General features: G+C 52.7%; 11 protein-coding genes across 11 annotated transcripts; 6 read left to right on the plus strand and 5 right to left on the minus strand.

Moving 5' to 3' along the window:
* Positions 1-359: 359 nt before the first annotated feature.
* N7462_001988 (DUF2406 domain-containing protein) lies at positions 360-1,859 on the plus strand (the record flags this gene model as incomplete). The annotated part of the gene is made up of 4 exons (XM_057073714.1): positions 360-549; positions 720-797; positions 924-1,160; positions 1,276-1,859. The coding sequence occupies 4 exons, from the start codon at positions 360-362 to the stop codon at positions 1,857-1,859; spliced, it is 1,089 nt and encodes a 362-aa protein (XP_056937355.1).
* Positions 1,860-3,301: 1,442 nt separating this feature from the next.
* On the minus strand, positions 3,302-4,089 carry N7462_001989 (DUF3602 domain-containing protein; the record flags this gene model as incomplete). The annotated part of the gene is made up of 4 exons (XM_057073715.1): positions 3,302-3,424; positions 3,541-3,663; positions 3,777-3,846; positions 3,932-4,089. The coding sequence occupies 4 exons, from the start codon at positions 4,087-4,089 to the stop codon at positions 3,302-3,304; spliced, it is 474 nt and encodes a 157-aa protein (XP_056937356.1).
* A 1,008-nt stretch (positions 4,090-5,097) lies between these two features.
* Positions 5,098-6,612, minus strand: N7462_001990 (putative mitochondrial phosphate carrier protein; the record flags this gene model as incomplete). The annotated part of the gene is made up of 6 exons (XM_057073716.1): positions 5,098-5,176; positions 5,248-5,267; positions 5,340-5,685; positions 5,767-6,020; positions 6,075-6,239; positions 6,313-6,612. 6 exons carry the CDS (start codon positions 6,610-6,612, stop codon positions 5,098-5,100), a joined length of 1,164 nt encoding a protein of 387 aa, XP_056937357.1.
* A 387-nt stretch (positions 6,613-6,999) lies between these two features.
* On the plus strand, positions 7,000-7,588 carry N7462_001991 (putative cystathionine beta-synthase (beta-thionase); the record flags this gene model as incomplete). Its single annotated transcript, XM_057073717.1, has 2 exons — positions 7,000-7,098; positions 7,154-7,588. 2 exons carry the CDS (start codon positions 7,000-7,002, stop codon positions 7,586-7,588), a joined length of 534 nt encoding a protein of 177 aa, XP_056937358.1.
* A 467-nt stretch (positions 7,589-8,055) lies between these two features.
* N7462_001992 (vacuolar ATPase assembly integral membrane protein VMA21) lies at positions 8,056-8,499 on the minus strand (the record flags this gene model as incomplete). The annotated part of the gene is made up of 3 exons (XM_057073718.1): positions 8,056-8,192; positions 8,254-8,345; positions 8,405-8,499. The coding sequence occupies 3 exons, from the start codon at positions 8,497-8,499 to the stop codon at positions 8,056-8,058; spliced, it is 324 nt and encodes a 107-aa protein (XP_056937359.1).
* A 487-nt stretch (positions 8,500-8,986) lies between these two features.
* On the plus strand, positions 8,987-12,361 carry N7462_001993 (DEAD/DEAH box helicase; the record flags this gene model as incomplete). Its single annotated transcript, XM_057073719.1, has 1 exon — positions 8,987-12,361. The coding sequence occupies one exon, from the start codon at positions 8,987-8,989 to the stop codon at positions 12,359-12,361; it is 3,375 nt and encodes a 1,124-aa protein (XP_056937360.1).
* Positions 12,362-13,022: 661 nt separating this feature from the next.
* On the minus strand, positions 13,023-14,402 carry N7462_001994 (tRNA-dihydrouridine(20) synthase (NAD(+)); the record flags this gene model as incomplete). The annotated part of the gene is made up of 1 exon (XM_057073720.1): positions 13,023-14,402. The coding sequence occupies one exon, from the start codon at positions 14,400-14,402 to the stop codon at positions 13,023-13,025; it is 1,380 nt and encodes a 459-aa protein (XP_056937361.1).
* Positions 14,403-15,344: 942 nt separating this feature from the next.
* On the plus strand, positions 15,345-16,785 carry ipp1 (inorganic diphosphatase IPP1; the record flags this gene model as incomplete). Its single annotated transcript, XM_057073721.1, has 4 exons — positions 15,345-15,725; positions 15,848-15,967; positions 16,076-16,503; positions 16,602-16,785. The coding sequence occupies 4 exons, from the start codon at positions 15,345-15,347 to the stop codon at positions 16,783-16,785; spliced, it is 1,113 nt and encodes a 370-aa protein (XP_056937362.1).
* A 614-nt stretch (positions 16,786-17,399) lies between these two features.
* On the minus strand, positions 17,400-17,720 carry N7462_001996 (mitochondrial 54S ribosomal mL53 protein; the record flags this gene model as incomplete). The annotated part of the gene is made up of 1 exon (XM_057073722.1): positions 17,400-17,720. One exon carries the CDS (start codon positions 17,718-17,720, stop codon positions 17,400-17,402), a length of 321 nt encoding a protein of 106 aa, XP_056937363.1.
* A 601-nt stretch (positions 17,721-18,321) lies between these two features.
* On the plus strand, positions 18,322-19,636 carry N7462_001997 (putative protein transport membrane glycoprotein Sec20; the record flags this gene model as incomplete). The annotated part of the gene is made up of 3 exons (XM_057073723.1): positions 18,322-18,641; positions 18,753-19,000; positions 19,062-19,636. 3 exons carry the CDS (start codon positions 18,322-18,324, stop codon positions 19,634-19,636), a joined length of 1,143 nt encoding a protein of 380 aa, XP_056937364.1.
* Positions 19,637-19,981: 345 nt separating this feature from the next.
* On the plus strand, positions 19,982-21,341 carry N7462_001998 (replication factor C subunit 2; the record flags this gene model as incomplete). Its single annotated transcript, XM_057073724.1, has 4 exons — positions 19,982-20,100; positions 20,156-20,234; positions 20,299-21,111; positions 21,177-21,341. The coding sequence occupies 4 exons, from the start codon at positions 19,982-19,984 to the stop codon at positions 21,339-21,341; spliced, it is 1,176 nt and encodes a 391-aa protein (XP_056937365.1).
* Position 21,342: the final 1 nt, after the last annotated feature.

Here is a 21,342-nt window from a genome sequence, read left to right on the forward strand (position 1 = left end):
ACCAGTCCCCCGGCAGTCCACGCCAGTCCACACCAGTCCACGCACTCTACGCCTTCTAACGCACTTATCGCCCTCTACGCACTTCACCACCAACACCGCTTCTTCCTGCTTTCTTTTTCGCTCCACTTCGACAGCCTCCTTGTCACATCTGCGGTCCACCAGCGCACCGAGCCCGTCCTAGTGTCTCCGTCCGGTCCTTTCACTGGTGCTCTGCGATCGCGGCAGTTCCCACCGTTGCGCTCCACATCCAGAGAGCTCTCGGGCGATCCTGTTTCAGAGGCCCCCGCTCCAGCTGCCTTGAAATTCCCAGACGCTAAAGCCAAACTAGAGGCCGACGCAGCGAGGAAGATCCTATTAATATGGCAGCCCCCCAACCGCCCACGGCTCCTCCGCATCGGAGTCGTGGTTTCAGCGTGAAATCCGAACAGTCGCATCGCTCCAGTACCTCCGGTCACAAATCCCATCTCTCCGAGAGTTCCCAGGAGAAGGCCAAGCGCAATCTCCATACCAAAGCCGACCCACTCGTCGCCATGAACGAGTTGCAGCCCAGTATGTGACCTGATCTGCCCAGAAGTCTCTCGTGCCTCGACTGTGTTGATATCCCGCATTTGCCCTCTCCCCCTCCCTCTCCATGTGGATCCCCGCTCCACGCGGTCGCATTCTTCTCGAGATCGCATCCAATTGTAACGATAGTGAATGATGCTAACCGGTGAATTCAGTGGCCGTCGCCCTCGAGCAGGGCACGATAGGCTCTCTCCGTGATATCCAGCACAAAGACCAATTCGGCAATCCAATCAGTGCGTGGCGCTCTCCCTCTCCCTCTCCCTCCTCCTCTCTCTCCCTCGCTCCACCCTCCGTTCGATGCTCCCGAGACCCATTGATTGCTCCACACTTGCCACAATCGCAACTAACCTCTGCTTCAGCTGACCCCGATTGGTCCAACCCGACTCGGCCTCGATTTGAGCGTCCGCTCGATACTATCCGCTCCTTTGAGGCGGCCATCTATGGCACATACAATAGCACCCGCCCGAATTCCTATGCCCGCACAGGTTCGTTGGGCTCCACCTTCACCTCCACCCCAGGTCCCCAGTCTAATCAATTCCCAGTAGACGACGCCGCCTCCCAGATGGGAGATTTCAGCCGCCGCACCAGCACCTACGGTACGAATTCAATCCCCCTCCTCTCCCTCTCCTTCGCCAGTCTTGCTTCTTCTGTTCCATCTTGAACAGGACAGCCATGGTTGGGCACAAACTAACGTCAGCTCCGTCCTCCCAGGCCCCAATCCCTACGCCAACCGCGGCTACAGTGAGCAAAACGCCCACTATGGCCGTAGCGGACCCTCTCGTCCCGACAGCATGATCGATGCCTATGGTTCCCAAGCTCCCGACAACTACTATCCTCCGAGCAATCAGAACGGTGGCCGTCGCCCGCGTGGTGCGGCCCGCATGTCCTCCGACCAAAATCACGGCTACGGCTACCAGCAGCAGAACTACCAGCGTTCCTACGACAATGTCACTGCCATGTCCGGCTCCGGCTCTGGCTACACCGACCCGTCCGGACAGTCCACCGACCCCAGCTCACTGAACAGCTCCATGGACCAGTTGCAACAGGCTGCTCTGCAGCAACAGCGCCTTGACGAGCGCGCGCAAGCCGAGTACGGCTTCCAGGGCTTCAATGCGGGGCCTAATCTTCACGGCAAGGGCATGCCCTCGGCGCCGGCGCCGACGGCTGATCCAAACTGGGGTGGAGGTTCGCCATCTGGTTCGCAAGCCCCGAGGAGGACGCCCGTTGCAGCGCCACCGAAACCCCCGGCGGAGAAGCGGAAGAGTTGGTTTAAGAAGCGATTTAGCAAAGATTAGACAAGATGAATACAGGTATCTGCGAGATCAGCTGATCTGCTGCCTGGTCTACGTTAATGTTTTATCCCCTCTCCACCTTCATGGGTTCGTTCTGTGAGACTGGAGAGCTCTCAATCCTCTTCTCACTTGCAAAGAGAAAGATGTATTATCATCGCAACCGCTTTGCTTTCTTCTCTTTACCGGCGTTCTCGGTTTCGGGGGTCTGTTTGGGCCGCGTCGCTCTATTCTGGACCTGTTTCGTTTCACGTGCAAGGCAATTTTATTGAGATTGCGGGATATGTGTGATGCCCCTTTGACGTTCCATTTTCTTTTCCTTTTCTTGTGTTCTCTTTTTTTTTTTTTTTTTTATTTTTGCGCATCACATTTTTTGTCGATAATTTTTCCCTCTCTTTCCCGCTGGCTTGGGGTTGCTGCGAGTTCTATGCTTTTTCCTTTTACGAGGTTACGATACATAGGGGGTTTTTGGGGAGGAGGTTTTATGTTTTCTTTTTCATGGGGATATGCAAGACTTCTGGGTATTTGGGAAATCAGGGACTGTTTATTACTTTGTACTCTTTTTGATTCTCCCTCTTAAACTCCTTTTATTTTCCCAACTGTTATCTTGCCCTCCTGGGGAGGCTTCGTGCACATGGAATAGGGCTTCCAGTCTCCTGCCTGCTTCCTACGAGCCCATTATCCCACATATAATGCTTACACTCGGCCTGCCTATGGTTCTGAAACTGCAATGGGCACTGGGGATCTCCTCCCTCCCACTGCCTCCCTGCAGGCCTCCTCCACAATTGGTAATAGGATCGGCGCATCTTGGGGTTTAGGAAGTAGACGCCCTGGAACTTTGATTCTGGTCCCGGGAGTAAGTTCAAACAGAGGCACGCCGTTGATAGGAACAAGCCGCATAGTATGTAGCTATTTAAATGCTTAGATCTGCACTGAGAAAGCATCCCAAGTCTGTGGAGCGTGGCAGCCGCAAAATATCCAAGGCTTGGGCAAAGAACGCCTTTTTCCCTTCTCGAGTCTACAATGCCATCCAATGAAGCCACCCCAAGACGTCGAGTAAACCCGGGTGACATACATGAGCTCTCTACTCAAGCCTCTATACCCAAAGGCTCGAGATGAGGGGGATTCGACCACTGTCCCTCTCCCCCCACCCCCTCCCAGCAAAGATAATAATGATACAAGAAGTAGATAAAAAAGAAGTAGAAAGTATGGAAAATCCAATAAAGCAATTGAAAAGGGGAAAAAAAAGAGAATCACAAATCAAACACGAAAACCCAACAGGTGATATCCTCCTTACTCTTCCCAACCTCCCTAAATCCACACAGTAAAACCAAAACAAAGGAAACATAACAAAAATAGAGAGACATTCCTAGCCCGCCCATTAATTCCTCAGCCCAGAAGACTCCTCTTCCTGCTCCACTTCCTCCTCCTCCACAACCACAACCACCTTACTTTCGGCCCAGAAGCTTGTTCTTCAATTTATCCGCCAAACCCTCATGCGCCAGTCCTTTCTTCTTCTCCTTCTCCTTGCGTGCCGCCTCGTCCAGATGTACGTTGCCCTGGCCGCCGCGCTACAGGGTCCACAGTTAGCGTCGAGTCCACGGCCATTGCTCTGGGATTGCCGGGGAATATACGCATATACATATATGCAGAGGAGAGGAGAGGAAGGAAAGGGAATGTATCTTACGCCCGTGTGGTAGGTCTCGTCGGTGGAGTCGCGCACCGCCAGCTCAGGGATCATTTCCGCGTCGTGCGGGACTTTGGAGGTTGGCCGGACGTGCGGCGAGCCGATGTTGCCGACGCCGCCGCGCTGGTTGGCGAAGGGCAGAGGTTAGTTTGGGGACATGAACATGTAGCTGGACTGCTAGATGGCTTAGAAGCACCGGACCGGGAGAAGGGAAAAGAGGGGAGGGGAATGCGTACGCCGGCCGAGTATGCGCCGTCACCCTGATCGCCGTAGACGCCTTCGCGGACGATCTCGCCGTCGATGTATCTGGGGGTTGTGTTTGGGTTAGAAGGGGGCGTTTTTTTTTCTCTAATTGTTTTGGGGGGTTGGTCTCTTGGGAGAGGGTGTTTACTGGGTCGAGTCTTTGCCGATATTGCCCTGGCCTGGTGAGAGAGAGAGGGAAGATTTGGTTAGCGCATGGCTTTTTGGGGGAAGGGTGGTACAGTGGTGATGGTGGATGGTGGTACCTCCGCGGCCGTGGGAGACCATTGGTTCCTCTTGGTCACCCATTGCGAAAAGATTGCGATTGATCGAGTCTGTGGGGGTGATGGAAAGGAGAATTAGTTTGGGCTCGACTGTTGTGCGACGAGGAAAATGCGATGGAGGGGAGCGGTGTGATCGTGGTGCTTATCGCGCAGAAGGCGATGGCTAACATGCGGATGGGGTTCGGTGGGGGCGGGTTGGAGAGGGACACGGCTGCGATAAGACGCAGGTACAGATCTCCGGAAGTATAGAACACGGGCAGGGGGAAACTGACCAGGGAGGAGGACGTGGAAAGAGGAGGATCAAGGGGATCGAGAGATCACTCAGGCTGGCCCTGGATGGAAGATGCGGCGATGGGAGAAGAGAAAAGGAAGAAAGGTGGAGCTGACGCTGGAAGCTAGCAAGATGAGCTTAATGATATAAGACTGAGGACAGGATACGAGAATCAGTCGGGGAGATGCGATCTCGCCATCGGAGCTTGTGAGGTTGGTGTCTACGTCCCGACGCCATGGCTGCCAAGAGTCACCCGGGGCTACTCAGAATTGTCTATTGGACTCGTCTAGCGTCCGTCGAGGTACGAGGAGCTCTTTGACATTAGTATCTGGTGCACTTGATGAACCGGTCGAAGGACGGCTTGTGGCGGGACTCGAAGCGATTGGTGACGTCGGAACTGATAAGATAAGGCTGATTGGTGGCGGCAGTGACTAAAATGGGTTTACTGATAACGAGCTTGGCGCCGACAACAAACTACATATAGAGGGGGAGATGAATATCATCACACACGGAGCAGCGAGGACATAGTAGTGGAAGAAAATAAATTGTGAGAAACTGGTAAAAATATAGAGGTATCCAAGAGCAGATATATGTTTGTATATACGTAGCTCCGGCGGGAGGACACGAAGAAAAGAAAAGGGAGAGGAGAGAAAGTAAATTCTGTAGGCTGCAATGACACTAAGGAATAAATATTCACACATAATGGACAAGCAAAGAAGGAATGGCTGCGGGTCAAGGCACACTTGGACTTGGGGTACAGGTTCACTGGGCGGCTTTCTTCTTGTCTTCGCCGCTTCCTCCGGTCGTGGGCAGACCCATAAAGATCTTGAATGAGTCGTAGCTGCAAGGTCGGAGTTAGTATACTGGTTCGCTTGAAAATATAACAAAGAGGCGCGGGAAAATTCCTCATACATCATCCATTGGAGACCGGTCTGTCACGTTCATTAGTATCATATTTCACTTGTCTCTCTACGTTATCCTGGTCACGCAGACCGGCCACTTACCAGAGTACCAATCATCACAATACGAACAGGCAGTCCATTCCACAGTCCGCGGAATCCGATGTCGCCATAAATTCGGCTCATGGCAGCGCCAAAGGCCTCGCCCGCTTGGCGGTTAGCATTCAACTTACTCACCATCACATCGGCCGGGTGCGAGACCACCGCGCACAGAATACCAGCCAGATAGCCACCAGTGAAAGCGACCGCCGTCTGGGCACCTTTATTGTAGTCGGATTTCTGGCCCGGCAGGTTGTGATAGATCATCTCGACAATAGTCTCAAAAGAGGCAAACTTCATCATGGTGTATGGGATTTGGCGACCCCAGAGTGGATACAGGCCCTTGTAAAGACTGTGGGGTAACAGGGACTCCATCAATATCCTCCACATCATAACTCAATCTTAATGAGACTCGGACGTGTCAACGACTTACCCGGCTACGCCTTCCTTGGCAACAACGGAAGAAATACCACTGAAAGTGCCCTTGAACTCGGGAGGAATGGTAGTCTGCATGCGAACCTTCACGGACTCAAATGGGCAAAGGGCGATATCCGCAATCAGTTCTGCAGAAGCACTTGCTACTAGGTACAGAGATGTCTTGTATTTGGTCGCTCTCTCTTGGCCGACAAGGTCACTGTAGAACTTTTTGAAGAACTCATAGCCGCCGTACTTGAATGCTCCTTGTGCCTGTGACTGTGTCAGTAATCTTGACTTTCTAGCCTCCCCGAGATTCCTACTGACACTGTAACCAAAGAAAGTGGGGCTCCAACCGGTAACCACCCCTCGAAAGCCCTCGGCAGCACGAATCTTGTGATAAGCCTGCATATTACTGCTGTACAGCTTGGAGTCCACCTGGCGGCGACATTTGATGAGGTCGAGGGGCGTCACTGCCGTGTGTGTGAGACCCTATCATAAATTACATCAGCGCTCCAAGCCCAGTTGCAGTTAGATACAAAAGGGTCCAAAAAAGGAAACGAACACAGGCGAGCATTCCACCAAAGGTACAGGCGGCGTAGTACTTGGGAGTCCAGGGCTCAATCTTGCCGGTTTTTTCCTGAGCCTTATGACTTGCGACCTCGAATTCTCGGGCCGCTTCCTTCGCAACCGAGTCGGCCGTCTTCTTCACATCGTCGAGTGCACTCCAGGCCGGGAAGAGTTCACGTCCTCGGGAGGCTTGCTGAAACGAGTTTTCCGAGGTCGATTGTTTCTGCAACGACATACCTTGAGCACCTAAAGGATGCTGGGCAGCAAAGGTCGCGACAATCGAATCTGTGAGCATGATGATCTTGTTGATCGTCCTTGATGTACACGACTAAAGTGGATTCTCAAAAAGTGGAGACGCCGGAATCGTGGGTGCTAGGTCAAGTGTGGTTAACTCCACTCGCACAGTGTCGACAACGAACTGTTCTAGCCTCGCAAGAAACGAGAAGGGATTTTGAAGGTGAAGCAGAAGAGTTGGGAGAGAAAAGAAAAGACAAGACACCCAGGAGCGCTTTGAAACCTTTCACGGTTGCAGTAAGCCTTGGGGGCTAGCTTTAGATGACGTAGGAACGGGCGGGTCTTGGCGCGCGAAAAAGAGGAAAAGCGCCGAATTCGACCAAAAAGACTGTCGAGCAACGCTTGATCTCCTGCGCAACGCCTACACACCCCGCCAGTTTCATCTACAATGGCATCATATCTCGCTGGCAGCGAAGCTTTCACTCGTGAAAGCCAGACCTCCGCACCGGCGGTTCCACAAGCTGCCTGGGCTGACAAGTACCGCGGGGTTGGTTGCCCCTCAATGTTCTGACTCCGACTAGAAGCTCACTATGACCTGACAGGCTACTGTGGAAGACCTCGACCCCCCACCTGCCCTCTCCGTTTCTCCCAATGACCCGGTCTCGGCTGCTCTGATGGCCGCCTACGAGCGTGACTATACCCACCTGACCGTTACGTCTGCTGCGAAGCGGTCTCTCCTTGGCTACCTGAGTATTCCACGGCTCAAGGAGCTCATCCAGAACGGTACCGTCAAAGAAACAGACACAGTATCCTCGGCCATGCAACGGTTTAACCGGAAACGCGGCATCTACCAGGTGATCACCATGGAGACTCCCTTGGAAGAGCTGGAACAATTCTTCGAGAGCGAGACTGGCCCCAACGGCGACAAGCGTGACAAGGAGCAATTCGCCGTTGTCACTGATGTGGCACGCAAGTTTGTATTGGGAGTTGCTACGAAGGCGGATCTGGAGGAATTTGTGAAGCGGAGACCAACATGAGTCCAGGGATGATGCGATGTGGTCCGCGCCTCCAAGGTCGAAGCTAAGCTCATCGGCGTCCTCCATATTGAATTCGGGCATTGGGTTGTTCTTGCTCTTGTGTTTTGTTATTGCATTGGTTGCATGTGGTTCTTTCAACATGGACATTGCATGCTTTTAACATGTGTCGCTGGGAGGATGGGAGATTTAGGACTGCATGCATGAAACGTGAAAGGAAGCCGAACAAGTTGGCTGAGCCCAGATCTGTGGAATTATTGTTAAGATATCCAATACCAAACAACTATTCAAAATAATTTCTTTTGGTTTTCAAAAGCATCGAATATCTGGAAGAGATCGAGCGGACAGAAGAACGAGACCGCCGAACGAAAAGTTCCCCATGCCTTACGCAAAATATCCTGGAACGCCTGTTGGAAAAGAGATGCAACCGAGTTTGTCACCATATACGGCTCTAGATGAGCTTTGTCGCTCTACTGAGCCTTCTTGGACTTGGCCTTGTCAGCTTCCTTCTTGTCGCCTTGGTCTTCCAGCCAGGCCACATAGATATAGGCAAATAACACCACGTTAGCGGTAACCGCCGCGGTGATACCGGCAAATGTTGAGTTTCCTAGAGAACGAATGAGACTCTCTGGCCCATTTTCAATGTATCGTAGCAAATCGAGTCTTACCACTGAAGATGGTGTTCACAGTCAGAAAATACATGCCAATGGGGCCGAACACCATAGCGACTGTGAAGCCCAACAACTTGTAAATGACATCTCTGGGGAATCAAGTCAGATTTCGCCCAGCAAATTGTAAACTCGTCAGAGCTCCACTCACGCGGGCACTGCTGGCGTCACATCTGAATCCTGCTCGGGGGCCGGCTTTGCGGCCACATCGGCGTAGCTCTGCCCGTGAGGACGGCGGGCGGACATAATTGTGGACTGATGAGATGTGAATCGGGACTTAATTTGCTGTTATCCAGGCTGACTCAACTTCGTCTGAATCAGATGTGCTGATTGTTGCCTGGTCGATCTTTGTTGTTTGGAGAGAATTAAGGTGACGAAGCTATATTGCGGAGAACGCCCCAGGCCCCGGTCACATGAGTGCCTAAGGAAGCGCGTCCCCCTCCCCCAGATCTCTTAATTGCTATAAAGTTGAAGTTCGAGTTATTCTCCCCATTCCCAGTGGGGCCTTGCTTCTCAATTGTTTTGATTTCATGCTCTCCTTCCACCAGATTGGGCAGGATGACCTGCCCAATCGAGTAAAATCGCTCCATTGTCGGGGAAACACGTGATTCGCGGCGCGTCCGCTTCGCGTTTCCGCCGGCAGAAAAAACGATCCTGGATACCAAATTGAGTACGCAGTTCAGAGAGGAGGCTGGCCTCGACTGAGAGAAGAAGGGTTGCGACTGCCTTAAAAATGGACGACCTAGTGCCTGATACTCCCGTTCGGAACAAGAAGCCTGCTCCAGGCACCCCCAACGCGGACGAGCATGAGACAATCGCCACCCTGCCTGCGCATGTTCTCTCCCCGTCGCAGCAATTGACGCAGCCGACCCAACTGATCGAGTTGCCTTATTCGCGGCCAAACAATAGTATTGTCCAAGTTGCCGCTTCGTCTCCGACTGCCCCTGTTCCATCGCCGCCGCGACGTGTGCCCCAGGGCGGCCTTTTATCTTCACTCATGGCCCCCTCGGGAACTCACTTTCGTCCTCCTTCCTCCACTGTTCGCCCTGCCAAGCGCACCCCCAATTTCGACATGGATGATGGCCCGACATACCGAGGCGGATCATCTGACGATGATGAGAACCGCATCGACATCAAACCCTCCATGTTTGAAAAATCCGCTCGCAGCCCCGAGAAAGACAAAGTGGTTGAGTCGCCGGTTCGAGGTGAAGGCCCCATGAGCCGCTTCAAGGAAATTACCTTATCTGCCATGTACGATCCCAATACAGCAGGGACAAAACGATCCGCAGACCAAATGAGTCCTGCTGAGAACGCCAAGGGCGTTGCGATGAAGAGAGCCAGACAAGATGGGCCATCCCGTGCGCAGCCTGTGACTGCCCAGTATTTGACAGTGCAGGACATTGTCGACTTCCGGGTCCGCGTAAAGGTGGAGCGCATTCTCAAAATTATGCCAGACAAATCGGTTCAGGCGTGCGCTGATGCACTGATGCGGTGTAACGGCAACTACGATCGCGCTTTGGAATTCCTAGCCCGCGCGGACGGCAATTTCGTAGTGGATATCGAATCGTCCGATGATGAACTGAGTACCGGGCCTACGATAACGAGCAATGCGGGTCCTACTGCGAAACAAAATATCAAGGCACGGGGAACTATTCATGACAAATGGGCGTCCATGAACATCGCAGCATCGCAGAGACAGCACGAAGAAGTCAAACCTCGAGGCCGGTTGATGCGTGGTCCACGAAATCGAGACTCTGTTCCAACAATCTCCATCGAATCGGATGATTCTCCGCCGCAGAAGAAGGCTGGCCGCCTCCAGAAAGGTCGCCGTCGTGACCAGTCCCAATCCGCATCCCCAGAGGCTGTGCTGTCCGATTCGGAGGACTCCGACGTGCAAGATATTGATTCTTCCAGTGGCGGCTTACATGACAAGGTGTTGAGATTTTTCAATACTTGCAATGTCCACGACCTCGCAGACATCGCTTCAGTTCCCGAAGAAACTGCCAAGCTGATTACCTCCCACCGCCCCTTCTCTTCTTTGGACGAAGTCCGCTCTGTCAGTGCTCCTGTCGACCCAGACGCCAAACCGAAAGGCAAAGGTAGACCTCGCAAGGCACCCAAGCCCATCGGAGACAAAATTGTCGACAAATGTATGGATATGTGGACCGGATACATGGCTATTGATGCCCTTGTTGCAGAGTGTGAGGCGCTTGGCCGGCCAGTCGCTGAGGAGATGAAGAAATGGGGCGTCGATCTCTTTGGTAAGCGAGAGGGTGACTTCGAGCTCGTGTCAATGGGGAGCTCCCATGATTCTGGAATCGCAACACCCTCTTCTAGTCATCAAACCCCAGATGAGGACTCGGATGATGAGATTCGCCCTGTCGGCAAATCCCGCAAGTCTGACAGCAAGACTCAGAGTCGATTCATCTCACAGCCTGCAATTATGGCTGATACCCTGGAAATGAAGAATTATCAGATTGTCGGTATCAACTGGTTGGCGCTGTTGTTCGAGAAACAAATGAGTTGTATTCTTGCCGACGACATGGGTCTTGGCAAGACGTGTCAAGTCATCGCTTTCCTCGCTCATCTATACGAGAAGGATATTAGAGGTCCTCATCTTGTCGTGGTACCCGCCTCCACAATCGAGAATTGGTTGCGCGAGTTCAAGAAGTTTTGTCCGACATTGACTGTTATGCCATATTATGCCAATCAAAACGAGCGTGCGGAAATTCGAGAACAGATCGAAGACAACCCTGATAGCATCAATGTTGTCATCACTACCTACACCATTGCACGCAACAAGGTTGACAACAAGTTCCTTCGTGATATGGACTTCACTGTCTGCGTTTACGATGAAGGACACGTATTAAAGAACCATGATTCCCAAATCTACGATAAACTCATCAGAATTCGCGCCCGCTTCCGCCTCTTACTCACCGGAACACCCCTGCAAAATAACCTCCAGGAGCTGGCTTCCCTTCTCGGTTTCATCTTACCGAAGGTGTTTAGGGAACACAAGGAAGACCTGCATGCTGTCTTCTCCAACAAGGCCAAGACAGATGACGAATCCCACGCCACCCTTCTTTCCGCTCAGCGTATTGAACGTGCCAAGTCCATGCTTAAACCATTCGTCCTCCGGCGAAAGAAGCACCAGGTCATCGATCTGCCGGCTAAACACTCACGTGTTCAGTATTGCGAACTCAAGCCTTCTCAGCATGAGATCTACAATTTCGAAAAGGAGCAGGTTCGTCAGCTCCTCGAGGATCGCGCCGCCGGTGTCAAAACTGGCTCCAAGTCCGCCAATATCCTTATGAAACTCCGCCAAGCAGCTATCCATCCTCTTCTCGCGCGACGCCACTACACGGACGCAATTCTCAAGAAGATGGCTAAGAGCTGTCTGAAAGAAGAGAAATGGGCCGCCTCAAACCCCGCTATTATTGAGGAAGAGCTACAGCCCTATAATGATTTCGAATGTCACAAGATGTGTATTGACAACCCCGCCTCGCTGGGCAAGTTCAAGCTCAAGAATGAGGAATGGATGGACTCTGGCAAGATAGATCAACTACGCACCCTATTAACTGGCTTCATCGCGAACGGGGACAGAACCCTGATCTTCTCGCAGTTCACCATGGTTATGGATATCCTGGAGAACGTGCTGGAGACGCTGCGCATAGAGTTCGTCCGGTTGGATGGTCGCACCAATGTCGAGGACCGCCAGACCATCCTCGATACCTTCTACGAACGCGAAGATATCCCCGTCTTTCTACTCTCCACCAAGGCCGGCGGCGCAGGCATCAACCTGGCGTGCGCCAACAAAGTTATCATCTTCGACTCCTCCTTCAACCCGCAGGAGGACGTCCAGGCCGAGAACCGCGCCCACCGCGTCGGCCAGATCCGCGAGGTCGAAGTAATCCGCTTCGTCACCCGTGGCACCATCGAGGAGCAGATCTACGCCCTCGGCCAGACGAAGCTGGCTCTCGACCACGCGGTCGCTGGCGACGATGACGTTGGCTCAAAGAAGACCGAGGAGGTTGGTATGAAGACCGTGGAAAGCATGATGCTAGCAGACATGCACGAGAAGGGGGTCGCCGAGCCCAGCGCAGAATAGTCAAGATGGAAAGGGTGAATATTTCACTCGCGGCGTTGTTTTCTTTTCTCTTCTTTTCCCATTTTTTTTCATCCGTATCTCTTCCCGCAGCCAGGGAGGAGATACCCCAACCTATACACATGGTCGCGTTTGTCACGGTGCGGATATGCATAGGTTCGCATTTTCAGCGTGTTAGAGTAGAGTAATGAAGTCTTGTTGATGAAAAAAAGCTCACATTCATATGATTTGCGATTCTGTTACACTTTAGGATAACTCTGTATGGGGCGTTGTGAGAGTAGTCATGTGGTATAGGAATTTCTAGTCCCGCGCTACTTCGGGCAGTGCTGTTTGGCTGGGACGTTGACCAAGGGAAATATTCTAGGCCGTGGCTTCAGGAGAAACTAAACATGATATGTCTAGTTACTATCCTGCTAAATTGATTGGGTCGTATCAGGACCAGTGGTTGAATATGAAGTATATAAACCGAGGAAAATTTCCTTTGCTTGTAGCAACCATGCATATTTATTATATATGTGATTTGGGGGAATCTATGGACGAAGGGAGAGGAGAAGACACCCGTGAATGATGCAGAAAATACGACCAAATCCGGGTAACCAGGCTATGCAGAAAAATAAGAAAGAATGGAAAAGAAGAGTAAAGCCAGACGCTAGTCAGAAGCAATCTAAGCCATCACCTCCGGCTTCTGACCGACTTCCGATACTGGAATCGACGCGCCTACAACTGCCTCTTCGGCGGGTTTGCCTTTGGGTGGCTCGGGGATGGACGAGGTGCGAATAGGCCCACCGTTGTGGGTAGCAGGGGCTACTTTGGAGGACCTAGTATTGGCGCCCCCAGCGGCGCGCGCAGACTCGCTCTCCATCGCATTCTGAACAGCCTTGGAGCGGGTGCTGTTCTCGTCTGGTCCATCTTCCCATTTTTCTGTAATTTCGAGAATCTCATCGATACGGATGGCATGAGCGACAAGGTCGTCGAATTTCAGGCGGCGGCAGATGTCGGTGTAAGTGCGAGCTGCCTTGGCCTCCTTGAAGTCCTTGTCCTTGCCTGGGATCAGCATGTTGAGCAGGTACTTGGTGTTACCCAGTCGATTTTCGCTGTCGAGGGAGTACTTAATATACTCGTAGACAACATCGCGCCACGGGGCGAGTCCGCCATCGGCTTCGGAGCGGAAACAGGATGAATTGGATTCGGCTGCGGTGGCGATCATTGCGCCGTCAACACCGAACTCGTCCATCAGGGCGAGAGCTTGGTCGCGCGAGGTCACGTCGCCATTCATCACGCAGGCGACGCCAGCATTATGGCACAGCTCTCTAATCATGCGCAGCTGATGGCGGATGGCGCGCTCGCGAGGTCGCATTGGGGTGGTCCGACAGTGGACGGTCAAACCGGTGATACCGGTGCGCACGAGACGGGTGACCAAGGCCTCGGTGAGCTCGGGAGTTTCCAGGATACGGATTTTGACCGAGATACCGATCTTGAAGGGCTCGCCAACTTCTCGAACTAGGGTCTCCAGGATGGAGACGAGCTTGTCAGGCGTGCGAAGCAGCGCCGCGCCCATTCCACCACTGGTGCTGAAGGGCTTGGGACAGCCAGAGTTGACATCAATCCCCGACACGTCCCCGGCAACGACCTTGGCCGCTTGGACCGCAAGGTCAGGGTTGGCAGTTCCCATCTGGAACACGAGCTTGCCCTTTTCCCGCACCGGGTCGATTCGGTAGATCACTGATTCCTTCGCTGCTTTCTCTTTCCGGCCTCCGTTCGACGGCATACGGGTGAATTCGATGGTGCCGTTCCGGGGATTCACGCGGCGCTCTGCACCGATGAGCGAGCGGTCGATGGTCTCGGGACCCCAGACAAGATCAGCACCGTAGTGAAGGGCGAGTAGGCGCGAGGGCAGTTCACCAGAGCGAACCATCGGGGCGAGGACAATTTTACCACGATAGTCGACACCGTTGGCGGGGATGGGCACGCGCGGCACCTGGGCCGGCGCAGCAGTCACGGACTCAGTGATGGCAGTCATGGCAGAGCGTAGGAGTCGGATCATAGCATGCTGAGAAGGAGGGGCGTATTTTTTTTTTAACAAAAGAGTTAACTCATGAGAGGGACTTTTCTGGGGGTTCGGCGAGATCCGCCCAGTCACGTGCCGATAGGTGACGATAACCTTCTTTGATTAAAATTTTTGAAATTTGAATGCCTGATAGATGCCTGGTTTATGCCTGATTCTGGCCACGTTGTTTCGGGTCTCGTTTGTGTTGCCAGACTCGCGTTTGTCATTGTGGGCTCCACCTGCTCAACATTGTATGGCACACCCAATTCCCCTGCCAAGAAAGGCCCACGGGATTTGCCACGATCTCTGAGAAGGAGACTGATGGTGGGAACTGCGTATTGAACTTGCGTCGAGCAAAGGCAAACTAGCTATATTCCTTCCGCACGGAAGAGATACTATGGAGGTACTATAGGGTTTGAACTACGCCATACTTCGTATAGGGCGTGAGATCCTTCCGTTGGTTGGCTTTACCTGCGATGCCCACTATCCCGATATCGGTCTAGCACTCGCAGCTGTCTCGGGTACCGAGTACATGCAGAGTACATGCCTCGCCCTACGTACCGCCGGGTACAGCGGTACTCGCATGAAGCACGAGACCGTCCGGGGTATACTTTGATGTGGTCATCGTCGAGTTCGAAGATAGTACGGACTGAGCAGTTGTGGTGGAAATGTCAATCCTGCCTACCCATCACTAGGCCTTAGGTGTACATAAGTTCCCTGAAATGACGGCACAGAAAAAAAAGAGAATCGGACCCAGTTCACAAGGGCCGATCCCCTGGGCGACTCTCGGAACACGCAAGCCCCTTCAACTTTAGACTCGCACCTCCAGAGCCATTGACCAGCCGGAGCACTGACATCAGGGGCCGTGAGCACGTCTTCTCTTCCTGCCACCTTTGAAACCCCCGTTTCCCACTTTCCAACCCGGCCACGTCGCAGCCAATGGCTCTGGGCCGTCCTCCCTTGGCCCGACTCGGATTTTCTACCTCCACCGCCTCCCGCCGAGTCTGGCGCACATCAGCAACGCTGGCTCCCCCCACTTCAGCAGCCCCTCCTTCCTCCTTTTCTCCCCCCACTAGGCCTTCTACTTCCTCTCTCTCTCGAGTCTCTCTGCTTGCCAGACATTTCTCTTCCCCCGCGTCCACCATGTCGTACACCGTCCGCAAGATTGCCCAGCCCTATACGCTGGAGCACCGTGTTTACATCGAGAAGGATGGCGTCCCCGTCTCTCCCTTCCACGACATTCCCCTCTACGCAGATGAGGCCAACGGCATCCTGAACATGGTCGTTGAGATCCCTCGCTGGACCAACGCCAAGCAGGAGGTACGCTTATTCGCATCCCTCTCTTGCCATCACACCTCCCGAGTGGTGCCAATGCTGCACATACAATACCCCCGCAGCCGCAACTGACCCTAAGCCGAATGCTGATTGCGACATGATTACAGATCTCCAAGGAGGAGTTCCTCAATCCCATCAAGCAGGACACCAAGAAGGGCAAGCTTCGCTTCGTCCGTAACTGCTTCCCCCACAAGGGTTATCTCTGGAACTACGGTGCCTTCCCCCGCGTAAGTTGAGAATACCCCGCTTCCTGAACCTCCCCTTCGTCCGCCAAAGGCTTCCGCAAAAACATCCACTAGGAGAGAAGGGAACAGTCGATTGACCAGATTGTATAGACCTGGGAGGACCCCAACTCCATCCACCCCGAGACCAAGGCAAAGGGCGACAACGACCCTCTGGATGTCTGCGAGATCGGCGAGCTGGTCGGCTACCCCGGTCAGGTTAAGCAGGTCAAGGTTCTGGGTGTCATGGCCCTGATCGACGAGGAGGAGACCGACTGGAAGATCATCGTCATCGACGTCAAGGACCCCCTGGCTGCCAAGCTGAAGGACATCGAGGATGTCGAGAGCCACCTGCCCGGCCTTATGCGCGCCACCAACGAGTGGTTCCGCATCTACAAGATTCCCGACGGCAAGCCCGAGAACCAGTTCGCTTTCTCCGGCGAGTGCAAGAACAAGAAGTACGCCGAGGAGGTCATCAAGGAGTGCTCCGATGCCTGGGAGAAGCTCATGTCCGGCAAGGCCCCCGCCGGCGACATCAGCGTGTACGTGATTTCCCTTTCATTTCTGCGTCTTTTTCAATAATACCCAGTTTGATCTGGGAGTATCTTGCGAGACATTCACTAACTCGATGCATTCACAGTGCCAACACCCAGCTTGAGGAGAACCGCGCCGATGCCGCCCAGGTGGCTGCCATCCCCCGCGGCGAGAACCTGCCCCCGCTCCCATTGACGGAAGCATTGACAAGTGGTTCTTCATCTCTGGCGCTGCCGCTTAAATGTTGCCCTTCGCTTTTTAAAGAATACCAAATTCAAAATGCTGATTGATCGCCATGGCCGACATGCCGTGTTATAAAACGACGATCGAACTTTCGGAGCTTACTCGATTGTAGTACGGTCGTGCTAGAACCGGGCTGCATTTGCTTTAGGTTGAACAAAATAATTTTTCATATTGGTCACAATGACTACGGTAGCTTAGATTCTGGTTTCTTTTCCGATTGAGACATGAAGCGACTCATTGCACACCGTTCCTTGAATGAACCAAGTGACCCGATAGCTTTAGAGAAAGGCATCAAGCGAAGCGGCACTGGACGCTGTTCTCAGACTCTCGGACACATCGTATACCTGTTTAAGCATGCCTCATTTCTATAATCCACATAGAGCCATTGCTATCGGAATTGGACTTAATCAACGGGTGGAAAGCGAGCTACAATCGCCCTTTTCCAAGGCTGAAGAAATGCAAGTAATATAAAGATGTTGAATATCAGATATGGTATCTACTATACAAGCCTGAGAACACACATCTCCAATCAAACATCACCCATCTGAATCTGATGCAATGCAATTCGGGTTCCCCACGCGCCAAAATGAAACAAGCCAAGAGAATATGATACAAAGATCTAAGTCATATAAGAAAACACATGTCCCATCTTATGCCCCGCTCAACCCTTCAGACTGGCCTCACGCTCCAGCGCACGGCCAACGCGAGAAACCTCCTCAACGACGTCGCCGATCTTGAGCCCCCGCTTGCCGACCTCCAGGATCAGCTCCTTGCCGCCCTTGAAGCCGATGGTCATCACGGGCTGCTGGGTCGAGTTGCGAGGCAGCTGAGTCACCTTGATGTCGATGTGGGTGGGGCTGCTAGTCGGGGTTGTCGTGGGGGTGCGCAGAAGTGAGAGAAAGAGGCGACAAGGTCGCGAGGCTTGCGAGAAGGGGTTGAAGGTCGTGCGGAATGTAGTGATTGTGCTGATGGGGATCGTCATGGTGGATGGATTGAAGAGGATTCCAGACAGGTGTAGGAGGGTTGAGGTAGTTGAAATAGAGTAAAGGTGATTTCTTGAGGAATTGGGTCAGTTTTTGCATTTATTAAGCAACCACTGGGTGCCTGTCGGTGATCGATGCGTACCTGATCGGCTTCGATGGCCGTGCTGCAGGAAGGTTTTTTTGCGGAAGCGGTGGTGGTTGTCTCGATGGATGAGAGCAAATTGCGTGGGCAGAACTCAATCAAAATTATGACAATCTCCGAGTTATATCAATCAGATGCCTGGGATTTTGAATTCCTGGGAGAATATGGTCAACGGGTAGTCCGAACAAACGTTTCCGCTGAGTCGCGGGCTGCGACCCCGGGATGGAAAGTCCGACAATGTTTGCCGCAGATGCAAACATATCAATGGGCCCGCGCCGGAGCTCGTGATGCTGAGCATGCCAACTTGCCAACTTGCGCATGTTCAAAATAAACCTGCAGTCGGATGAAGCCCAAGCTCTCAATTATCTCGTTAACGATATTTGCCATTTGAATTGCAATTATTCAATCAGAACACTTGCCAGTCCTCCCTTGAATGTGACATCTTCTACCTCCCAAATATGTCCACTACAGCCGCTCTTCATGCCCGCCTGAAGGAGCTGTCGACTACGCTGGGGCAGATACATCCTCTTGTTGATCGACTGCGCAATTTCACCGCTTCTCTTGGGCAAGGTGATGAGGCCCGTGTGGAACTGGGTTCTGAGATCCACTCCCGATTGAAAGATGCAGAAGATGAACTGGAGCTCCTGCGCGGGGAAGCCGATGCATTAGCAGCTGGCTCAGATAGTCGAAGGAAGTCTTCTGTGAACGGTGGAGATAAGGAGGCTGAAAAGGAAAGAGTGATTGCCATGACAGGGCGATTGGCAGAGGACCTGAGGAGGTGGGTTAAACCTATTTCCTATTACCGCCAGGCTACCAAGTTCGACTGTGCATGACAGTTCATGCTGGATCCAAATTTGTTCATTTGATTCAAAGCTCACATTAATTGCAGGACTCGAGGGGATTTTCGAAATGCCCAGTTACAAGCCAAACGGAATGCCGAGCTTGCAAAGCGCACAGAGCGGGAACTGTTGCTGTCGAGATCACAGTCCTCTTCTGATCAGCAAAAAACTTCGGAGAAATTTACGCAAGACGACCTGGTACTCAACGCATCGAATGATGTGACCGCCGCATTGCGCAGAACTCACCACCTTATGCAGGCGGAGCTTTCCCGGAGCCAATTTGCCCAAGAAACTCTCGGTGAGTAACCATGAATCTTTCCCATCTTTCCTACAGCTTGTTCTGATATTGTAACTACTAGAGCAATCAACGGCCGCCATATCCTCTTTGTCCGAATCCTATACAAGCCTCGATACTCTTCTCGCCAATTCCCGCAGCCTGGCCAACTCTCTCCTTCGCTCCCAGAAATCCGACACGTGGTATCTTGAGACTGCGTTCTACATTTTGATTGGAACTATTGCATGGCTTCTCTTCCGTCGTATTCTTTATGGTCCTATGTGGTGGCTGGTTTGGCTACCCTTCAAGCTTGTCTTGAGGGTTGTGTTTACTGGATTGAGCGCAGTGGGGGTTTCCAGCACAACGAACCAGCTTTCATCCGGCACTTTTGGTAATGGCATCTCAGCGGCCATCCAGGAGACCGCTACTGCAATTTCCGGAGGAACTGTCCCAACCGGCAATACTGCCTGGGATCATGAATCTTCGACAGAGGCAGAGGAAGATCGAATCATCGATGAAATCGGACGCATGGTTGAGAGTGAAGGAAAGAAAGACATCAATGATCTGTCACCAGAGGAAATGCAGCAACAAGAGGATATCCCTCGGAATCCCAAGAAAAGAATGTTCGAGGCGGAGGAACCAGTTCGGGATGAGTTATAGATTTGGGAGTTGACATGTCACGATAGTCTTACGCCACTTACGAACCAGTCATTGTTCATTGTAATCGCCTTAGATGAAAAGTATAGTCTTGGAACTATAGGAGGCGTCCTCTAATCGATTGGACATTCTTCGTTATCAACTTGCCCGCGCTTCCCCAAGGAGTATAATTGCCTGGTGTGATTGGCTCATCTCCAACCTGTACCGACCGCACGTGTCACGTGTAGACGCGTCTCTTTCACCGCGACGGGCGTCTCTCGTCTTCCACTTCAAGTCTGACCTACAACAGCTAACCGCGGCTTAAGCTTGGGGATTTCTCAACCTTTTGATACTGTGACTCAAGTTGCTATGGCTGCCAATTTCTTCAACAACAAGGCTCGTGCAGCCGCTGCATCCAGCAGCTCGAAACCCAAGGCAAGCGACAACAAGGAAGATAACACCCGGTTGCAGCCCTGGGTTGAGAAATAGTATGTTTTTCACGAGGCTGAACGATTGACCGGACTCAATTCTGACCTGAAGCAGCCGGCCAAAGACCCTTGATGATGTGGCTGCGCAAGACCATACAACAAAAGTGCTCCAACGCACCTTGCAAGCTTCCAACGTATGCACAATCCACTCGCAAATGACTGCATTTCTACACTCATTGCTTACCTACAAGTATATAGCTCCCTCACATGCTCTTCTACGGACCACCGGGAACCGGCAAAACATCCACAATCCTCGCCCTAGCCAAATCCCTTTTCGGCCCGGCGCTCTACCGCTCCCGCATTCTTGAACTCAATGCCTCCGACGAGCGTGGTATCGCCATCGTCCGTGAAAAGGTCAAAAACTTCGCTCGCGCGCAGCTCACCCAGACCACTGGCCTTGATGCCGCCTACCTCGCGCAATACCCTTGCCCGCCATTCAAGATCATCATCCTCGACGAAGCGGACAGCATGACCCAGGACGCCCAATCCGCATTGCGCCGCACAATGGAGCAGTATAGCCGTATCACTCGTTTCTGTCTCGTCTGCAACTACGTCACCCGCATCATTGAGCCGCTCGCCAGTCGATGCAGCAAGTTCCGCTTCAAGAGTCTGGACAACTCCGCCGCGGGCGAGCGGCTGAGCGATATTGCGAGCGCGGAGAACCTTAATCTCGAGGATGGCGTGATTGAGACGCTGATACGATGTGGCGAGGGTGATTTGCGTCGGGCGATCACTTATCTGCAGAGTGCGGCCCGGCTGGCGAGTGCGACAAACCCGGCGAAGAAGGATGCCGATGATGACGCGGAGATGACAGACGCAGCGAGTGCCGCGGCGGCTCCTATAACCGTCAGTACGATTGAAGAGATTGCTGGCGTAGTGCCTGAAAATGTGCTGGATAGCTTGATCCAGGCCATGCAGCCCAAGGGCGGACGTTCGACATATGAGGCCATCTCAAGCGTAGTTACGGACCTTGTTGCGGATGGGTGGAGCGCTACACAGCTGGTTAGCCAGGTTCGTGATTTTCTATTTTTCTGTTTTTCAAGTTGGATGTGTAAGGTACTAACATCCTACGGCAGCTGTACCGCCGGGTTGTCTTCAACGAGGCCATTCCTGATATCCAGAAGAATAAGATCGTCATGGTCTTTTCCGAGATGGATCGGCGATTGGTGGATGGTGCTGATGAGCATCTATCCATTTTGGATCTGTCGTTACGCATTTCTGGTATCATTTGTGGACCTTGAA

The sequence above is a fragment of the Penicillium macrosclerotiorum genome (assembly GCF_028827735.1).
Source record: "Penicillium macrosclerotiorum strain IBT 26536 chromosome Unknown utg000002l_segment0_segment0, whole genome shotgun sequence".
Taxonomy (NCBI): Eukaryota; Fungi; Ascomycota; class Eurotiomycetes; order Eurotiales; family Aspergillaceae; genus Penicillium; species Penicillium macrosclerotiorum.